At 53.5% G+C, this 8338-nt stretch overlaps 1 protein-coding gene across 1 annotated transcript in view; it reads left to right on the forward strand.

The window, feature by feature from the left end:
- The window catches only part of NAT8L (N-acetyltransferase 8 like), a 27544-nt gene extending 21109 nt beyond the window's left edge, over positions 1 to 6435 (forward strand). Inside the window, exon 3 of the mRNA XM_009643220.2 lies at positions 6068 to 6435. Within this exon, the coding sequence (XP_009641515.1) occupies positions 6068 to 6435 (368 nt within the window). The remainder of the gene's footprint in view (positions 1 to 6067) is intronic.
- Positions 6436 to 8338: the final 1903 nt, after the last annotated feature.

Raw genomic sequence — 8338 nt, forward strand, 5'->3', positions numbered from 1 at the left:
CCCTCCCCCCCCCCCCCCCCATGCATGGGTGTGGGCGCAGGGGAGGACCCAAATGTTGGTTCAGGACGTTTTGAGGTGGCAGAGCTTTGCTTGCTCCTGTGGAAATGGTGGAATTTACTAGAAAGCAACAGATTTTAAAAGCACCTGGCAGACAGAGCTTCGTTTTGTCAGGGCAATGCACAATGTTAAATTCCTGGGTTTTGGGGTAGCGGTCCTCAAGCACTAAGGGGCTTAGGAAAGACGTGGGAACCTGCTACAGGCAATCATGCAGGGCTGTGGCAGAGCTTTGCTTGCTCCTGTGGAAATGGTGGAATTTACTAGAAAGCAACAGATTTTAAAAGCACCTGGCAGACAGAGCTTCGTTTTGTCAGGGCAATGCACAATGTTAAATTCCTGGGTTTTGGGGTAGCGGTCCTCAAGCACTAAGGGGCTTAGGAAAGACGTGGGAACCTGCTACAGGCAATCATGCAGGGCTCATACTGGTGGGGAAGGCTGATGTCTCATTTTCCCCTTCTCTTCTAGCAGTACTCTCTGCTATTGCTTTTGGCTCCCATCTTTCCACCCATCCACCCACTGGCCTTTTTATTCACCGAAGGGTGTAGAAGAATTTGCAGCAAAAAATAAATGAATTTATTTTCACCCACCATCCTCGTCGGCTGCGTGGGGGAGAGCTGCGCAGCTCCTGACGGTGGAGGAGAGCAGGAGAGGAAGCTTGCGAGCGCAGCGGGGGGATCACAGGGCATGGGCGCCTCGGGCAGGAGCAGTGGGTGCCTGGGGTGGAGGATGAGCGGCCAGCGCAGCACCACCGCTTCGGGGAGGTCCTCGGGGCATGGGGCACACAGCCATGTGTGGGGCCCGAGGGCAGCTTGTGCTGCTGGAGAGGGGTGGGCGGATTAGCAGAATGCTCCTGTTTGGTCCTCAGAAGCTGGGAATCATCCTTAAATTTAGAGCAGAAAGACACTGCCATCGTGTGAGCTTTCAGGCCCTGGATGCCGCCAGCTCGGGATCCATGTCTGACCTTGCTGTGAAGCACGAACAACCCCAAGCCATGTTCCTTGTTACACGTCACAGCTGTTGTGTGCCTTTTTCATAGATGTAAGCATCCTGAGGTTTTGTTTGCATGGAATGGTTTGGATTGGAAGAGACCTTTAACCATCGAGTCCAGACCCCCTGCCATGGGCAGGAGCATCTTGCAGTAGATCAGGTTGCTCAAAGCCCTGTCCAACCTGATCTTGAACACTTCCAAAGATGGGGCACCCACAGCTTCTCTGGGCAACCTGTTCTGCTGTCTCACCCCCCTCATTGTAAACAGTGTCTTCCTTCATTGTGGCTTTTGCCTGCAAGTTCCTGAAGTTGAGACTCTGTGTGGGGAGGCAGTGGGCTGGGGGAGTGGAGAGAGCCAAGCAAGGCGGTGGTGGGCTTTCCATGGCTGCTTCTCCTCACCTTCACCTGTTGGCAGCCTGGAGGGGCCAAGTCAGATTGGGAGGCAAGGGACAGTGCTGCAAAGAGGCTTGGTGCTTGGCTGGAAACCACAAATGTCTCCAGTAGGAAACTCCAGTACTCCAGGCTGGTGTTCACAGGGCAGCTGGAGTTAAATGCGAGACGTCCATGAAGAACAGACCTTGGAGTAAATTTTCTTGCAGGGTCAAAAAGCTAGAGAGGAGTATAGGGTAGGGTGAACAGGAAGGGCTTTGGGTGCCTCTAGGGAGAGTTGGCAGGGGGACCCCAGAAGATGGAGGCAGGTGAGAGCGAAGGCAGAGACAAGAGACGCTGCCACAAGATGAGTATCTGAAGGGCAGGGAGAGTTGTAGCTCTTGGGGTTTGTGTTTATCTTTGCAGCAGTGATTATTTTCAGAGAGCCGTGTGAGAGAGTAAAACGTCAGCTCCCGCTATTAATAGCGCTGCAAGCAATAAGGCTGCTGCTCATTACTGACAGGTGAGATGAAATTAATTTTATTTCACCCTAGGTATGCAAAAGTGCAGAACAAGACAGGCTCTGAGTCAATCCCCGTGGTCCAGAAGAGAGGGGAAAGAGACCCCCCCAGCCCTGGGGAATGGCAGTGTGGGGTGCTTTTCCCAGGGTGCTTCCACCCTGCTCCAGAGCAAGTGCTGCTGGAAGAGTAGGCATGGTGAGGAGCTGCAGCTGGCGAGAATTGCTGAAAACATTGAGTTTAGGTAAAAAGCAAACTGAAGACCTTCAGGGTTCCTGCTCTGCAACTGGAGGTTTTGCCCAGAGGAGAGGAGGTCTCAGCCCAAGGTCAGCAGCATGTGGTGGGACCCCAAAACAGCCTTCGGCAGCAAATCCCCATGCCAATGGGATGTAGCTCCATGGAGGGAGGGATTTGACAGCCCCGTGGGTGAAAGCTGCTCCTGGGTTTGTAGCCACCTTTGGAAGCGTGAGGTGTTTTTAGCAGGCTGAAGGATCTAGCCACTGGTGACCCTCAGAGCAGGCGCACACATGGGGTGGGCGGCAGGGTAAAAGTCTTGGGGACTGATGGCACTGGTGTAAATGAGAGCCAAATACAACTCACAATTGTTTGAGCAGATGTGTCCTGTCTGCTGCTAATTATAAGCGTTGCGTGCACAACACACACTGGGAGATGTGCCAGATACTATTTCTTTTCACGTTGAACTCAAAATCATTATAATTAAGCTTTAAAGTTGTAAGTAAAAACTAACAAGGAGTGCAGGTTTGCCATCATGCTGCGTGCAACCGGGCTGGTCCCCTCTAGGATGGCCGAGTGTGAGGGTACGGCCTCCGTCCTGGAGGGTGGTCAGAGGGGGCCGGGGGTGCGAAGGGCCCCTGCTGCCATGGTGGGCACATCCAGATTTGGGGTTTAAATAGGCAGAAGACCTAAAAATACTGGAAGCGTGCTGTTTTACAAAGGTGGGAAGTGTGTTACTGGTTGAGCTTTAGCAGCTTCTCAGGCTTGGTGGGCACAGAGGAGAGGAGCTTGCCAAGAAGGGAAAATCAGGAATAAAAGCAGGAAGCAATCAGGGAAGTAATTGTGTAACCTTGAGCCAAGAGGAACCTAGGTTGGTATCTCTGGTCTGAGGAAGATGAGCCAGTCTTGCTGAAGAAGCAGCTCCAGGAGGAGTTGCCGCACATAGGGCTGGGTGGCAGGGACATGGTGGCTCTTGGTGGGCACCAGTTGCTGGCCGCTTTGTGTCACTTTTTGGGGCTGCCTGGGGACCAGGTGGGCACTGGGGGACAGCACTGTGTGCCCCCAGGGCAGCATCCCCAAGAGTTATTTCTCATCTCTGCTCCCTGGATGTGGGGAACTCATGAATCCCAGTTTTAAGGGCTATGCCACAGGAGCTGAAATCAGTGGCTGTGCATGTAGGGGTGAGGATCACCATGGCCCAGGTTTCGTGGTGTGCTTGCCGTGCGGCCAGAGGCGTGATGGATGGGCTGGGGGGGTGCGTGGGGCAGAGCTGCTGTGTGACGAGCAATTTAAAAACAGGGCTGCGGAGCAGAGAGCGGTGAGCTCTCAGCCCTGCGATCTGTATTCGGAGGGAAGGCGGCTGCCGGGTTTCAGTGCTTGTAGGTCTTCACTGGGGGTCATGTCTGAATAAATTACATTTTTGAGACCCAGGTGAATGCAGGGGAGCAAGCCACGCTGTCAACGCGGCGATGGAGGAGAGACAACTGTTTGTGATAAATGGGTCAAGATGGGTCCCGGTGTTTTAAAAATTAGCTGTTGACCTAGATAGCGACGGCGTGATGACTTGCTCGCAGCGGGAGCAAAAGCGAGCGTTGCTGGAGCTGCACGTCGCTCTGGAGGCGGGGACGAGCCCCGCGTGCTGGGTTGAACCTGGGCTGTTCCCCGCGCTCCGTTTGTTCCCGGCTTTTCCTCGGCAGCTGGGCTGTGCCCTGGGGAAGCACAGAAGACCTCAGCCCTCTCCTTCCGACGGCTTCGCCAAGTCGGGAGGTGAATGTGTCCCGCAGGCAGCAGCACGATGCCCCGTGCTTTGCTCTCCTTCAGTAACCAAGGACTCTGAGTCGCCTTATTCATTTCCATCCCCGCTCCTATTTTGCAGGGGGAGCAGTGCCTGAGCCCCCATCCGCGCTGCGTAATGCCGGTCCTTCTGGAGATGTGCCACACGTTTGGGTCGGGGCAGTTGGCAGGGTTGATGCTAAAGATGGAGCTGCCGCCCAAGTCGGGTTTGCTTCTGCTTCGTGCTGGGGAAGAAGATCCTCCTCCTCTGGGTGAAGCCATGTTCCTCCTGAGCGCTGAAAGGCCTTCTTGGTGAGAGGCCTGTGAGTGCCCCTCGTTAGCTGCTGTAATTGAATAGTGGCTTTCTTGGGTGTTAATTAAGCAATATCCAAGCTAACGCTGCAGATGCTCTCGCCTGGCACCTGCCAGCAGAGGAGAAGCAGCAGCTCCAAAGTAATGGGGGTCTGGCCATGAGCACCCCAAACTTTGGGAAAAAAGGGGAGGGTGAGCCTGATCCTGGCTGTGCCCCCCTTTCTGAGGGGTATATATGGCATTTTCCCCTGTTGGTGTTTTGTTGGCTTTTGTGATCCTAGTTTCTCATCATGCTGCCCAGTTTGGATTTTCTATTTGAAACCCTCTTAGGCAAGTGCTGCACTGAACCCCTGAAGCCCGCAAGAGGGGGACACACTCATGTATCCAGACATGGTGGGGGAGGTCAGTGGCAAGCCAGGCCTCCTGGGTTGGAGAAGGGGCTGGCAGGAGGCTGCTGCAGGAGGCCAGGTCCTTGTGCTGTCCCTGTGGGTGCGGAGCAGCGCTTGTGGCTCTCCAGCTCCCGTCGGGGTGCAGCAGCCAGCCCCGTTGGTCTGGCGAGGCTGCAGTCACAGCTGGGAACAAGCTTTGGGTGCTGGCTGAGGGCAAAGGCTCCCTGGGGAAGAGGGATGGTCCTCTCTGCTCCTGGGGGCTTGCAGCAATGTCTCTGCGGTGGGTTGCCTTTCCTGTGGCATGTCTTCCAGAATGTTTTCTGTGCTCCTTTGCACGCTGTTTGCAGTGGTGGGAAGGTGCTGAGATTTGAGGAGGGGAAACAATCATGCCAGCACCTGGGTGCCGAGGGCTGGGTGGCATTGCCCCCTTTCCTGGGAGCCCTGAGCCATCAGGGCTGCCCTTGTATTGCACCCAAAAAGCAACATCCTTGAGTCCCAACAAGGGTTGGGACCATGGCTGGGTGTCTGGCCCACGGCAGGCACAGGTTTCCCAGGCCTAGGGAGGCTCTACCACCTCCCTGTGTCCCAGCCCTGCCTGCTGTGCCCTGGCACAGGGGCTCCCGTCCTGCTCCGAGCTGGCTCCCTGCCTCTCGCCACAGCACCGGGAAAAGGGGCTCAGCCTTTCCCTCCCCTCACTGGCATCTGGGTCAGGTCCTGCCCTCCCCCATCACCAAGGATGCTTTGTGCACCACCCTGTGCTTCTCCCTCCTTGGGCTCCCTGCCTGCGTGCAGCCAGTCCTGCTCGCTTTGGAGACCAGGGGTCTGCCCAGAGCACGGCCGTGGCTCTTGGCTGATGAGCCTGGTGATGCCCTGCCTGCACCGCAGGCGAGCTGTTCGCCTGGAGACAAGAGCCTCTGGAAGCATGGCTCCTAGTAGAGGAGGAGTTTGGCACCAAAACCTGTTCTGCTGCTGGGTGTCAAGGTGGGATGCAACAGGCAGCCAAAGTTGGGTTGTGCTGGGCTGGGGGGGATCCAGGACTCACTGCAGTGAAGTTAGTGGTGGGACAGGATAACGCAACTGTGTGCAGGTCAGAAGTTCCCCATCGTGTGCCACCATGAGCTGGGGATCGTTACCTGTCTGTGATGGCAGCCAAATGTGCTTTATAACACTTGGTCCCTAGGAATCTCATGCTTTGGTTTGCAGCGACTTTCCTGTGTGTTTTCCTCAGGAAAACAACATTCCCTTCACAGCCTCAAGGAAAAAGAAAGTTTGGTCCTTATCTATGGAGGTTGTTAGTCCCCATGTGTGACAGAGAGGTGACTCCTGACCCCAAGCCCGCTCCCATCGGTGTGTTCATGAGCGGGTACCTTGCCTGTTTTGCCTGCCCAAGGTGGCCAGCAGCGACATGTGCTGCTTTATCTCCCGCAGGCTCCTGCTTCTGGGTCGCCGTCCTGGACGGCAACGTGGTGGGGATCGTGGCGGCGCGGGGCAACGAGGAGGACAACACGGTGGAGCTGCGCCGCATGTCCGTCGACTCCAACTACCGCGGCAAAGGGATCGCCAAGGCCCTGGGCCGCAAAGTGCTGGAGTTTGCCATGCTCAACAACTACTCCTCCGTCGTGCTGGGAACCACGGCCGTGAAGATGGCAGCCCACAAGCTCTACGAGTCCTTGGGGTTCAAGCACGTGGGTGTTGTCGAACATTACGCCCTGCCGGGGATGACGCGTTCCTTACTGGAGAGAATGTTTTTCCAGCTCCGCTACCACCGCTACCGCCTGCAGCTGCGGGAAGAATAAAAAAAAAAAAAAAAAACCCAACCAACCAAACGAAAAAAAAAGAAATTTTTTTTTTTCCTAACTCCTCCCCCTTCAAAAATAATAAATTGCCCTTCTATTTCTCGTCACTGTTGATTTGCCAATTTTGGGTTGAGTTTTTGTTCCCTCACGTCATCTTTTGGTTTGCTCCGTGCAGCTCGATCGTCCGGCCGAGCAGCGCTCCTTCCTCGCATGCTGTAGGCGGTGGCGCTGGGAGTCCTGCGACCTGGCGGGGCGGAGCGGAGCGGCGGCCTCTCCTTCCCAGGTACCTCCGTAAAGCACAGGAACTTTAACTGCAAAATTGTACCACTGCTCTGGTGTACATAGTCTTCTCCTTTTCCAAGTGTAAGATAACATAGTCATGCATTCATAATAGTGCAGGAATATTACTTGAATGCAGTTTTCAGTATTTCATGCACCAGTAAGTAGAATATGCATTTGTCTTACCGTTATTTACAGGTTAATAGTTTTCAAAGAAAAGGTGGGGGGGCAAACAGCCTCCCTTCCCCCCCCGCCCCAACCCGCTTGCTACGATGCATGAAGAGGAAAGCGCGCGCACTCAAACACATCGCACCGCCACCACGGCACTGGTGTTGCACTTTTTTTGGATGTGCCTCATTCTGCCAAATGTTTGAGAGACCCTGGGTGCATCCGGTAACCACGACTCCGCTCCATTCCCCCCCCCTCCTTCCTAAGCCAGCACAGACTCGGACCGGCTGAACTCTGAGCCCCGTTGTACCATAGCGTGAAGTTAAGATCAAACCTAAATATCTCTTGCGCTGTTCTGTAGCCACGCGTAACCTGCAGCCCTGGGCCAGACTCCGCATGTGCGTTGGACTTTCTCTTTGCTGCCTTCTTGGGGTTTTTTTTGTTTGTTTGTTTTTAATTTTATTTTTAAGGGTTTTTTTTTTTGTTGTTGTTGTTATTATTTTTAGTTTTGGCTTTTGCTGAATGGTGTCATTGAGGCGTAATGGAGGCTGCAGTTCCTATGGCAACACATTTGCACATTAATGTGCGCACCAAATCTAACCACTTCAGAGAAGCACCGTGTGACAGATAATAGCATTTTGGGGAGCGCCGGGGGGTGGGGGGGGAAGGGGGGGGAGCATACTTGTTATCTTAACCAGCTGCTTGTTTGATAAATGTAGGTGGCCTCACTGCAACCTTCCATCAAAGGTAACTAACTGCTTTAATGATGTCAGATTTGTGAATTGTACAATGCAAAAAGCAATGCAAAGCAGATTTGGCATGTGTCTGTACCCAGTCTGTATGTACAGTGCCTGCCAACTAAAGAATAACCAAGACTGCAGCTTCTTGTAGCCTGAGATATCAACTTTTATAACTTATTTAAACAAATAGCAACTTTGCATGAAGTATGTATTTGGGAAAAAAAAAAAAAAACCTGCCAACTAAAGAATAACCAAGACTGCAGCTTCTTGTAGCCTGAGATATCAACTTTTATAACTTATTTAAACAAATAGCAACTTTGCATGAAGTATGTCTTGGGGAAAAAAAAAAAAAAAAAAAGGATGGGTAGGTTTTAATTTTTAAAACGTGGTATCAGAATTATGAGGAAAACCATTCCTGGCTGCACTTAATTCGGGGTGGGTGGAGGGGCTCAGCTGTGTTAATACATTTAAAGGGAAAACACCTTTAATTTAGTTCCTGGGGGGGAAAAAAAAAAAGTTACTATTTTGTGAAGTATTATGCGTGTGGGGAGGGGAAAAAAAACCCCAACACCTCTTACGATGAACTTGGTGAGAGGTAGAGCGTGTGTTAACCAGGCTGGCGCTTGCAGACACAACGGAGGCGTCAGGAGAGCCGCGGGGAGGAGCGGGGCGGTGGGCAGCAGTGGGGACCCCCGCCCGGGATGCGCCTGCCCCTC

Source organism: Egretta garzetta, unplaced genomic scaffold (genome assembly GCF_000687185.1).
Source record: "Egretta garzetta isolate BGI_Z169 unplaced genomic scaffold, ASM68718v1 scaffold107, whole genome shotgun sequence".
Taxonomy (NCBI): Eukaryota; Metazoa; Chordata; class Aves; order Pelecaniformes; family Ardeidae; genus Egretta; species Egretta garzetta.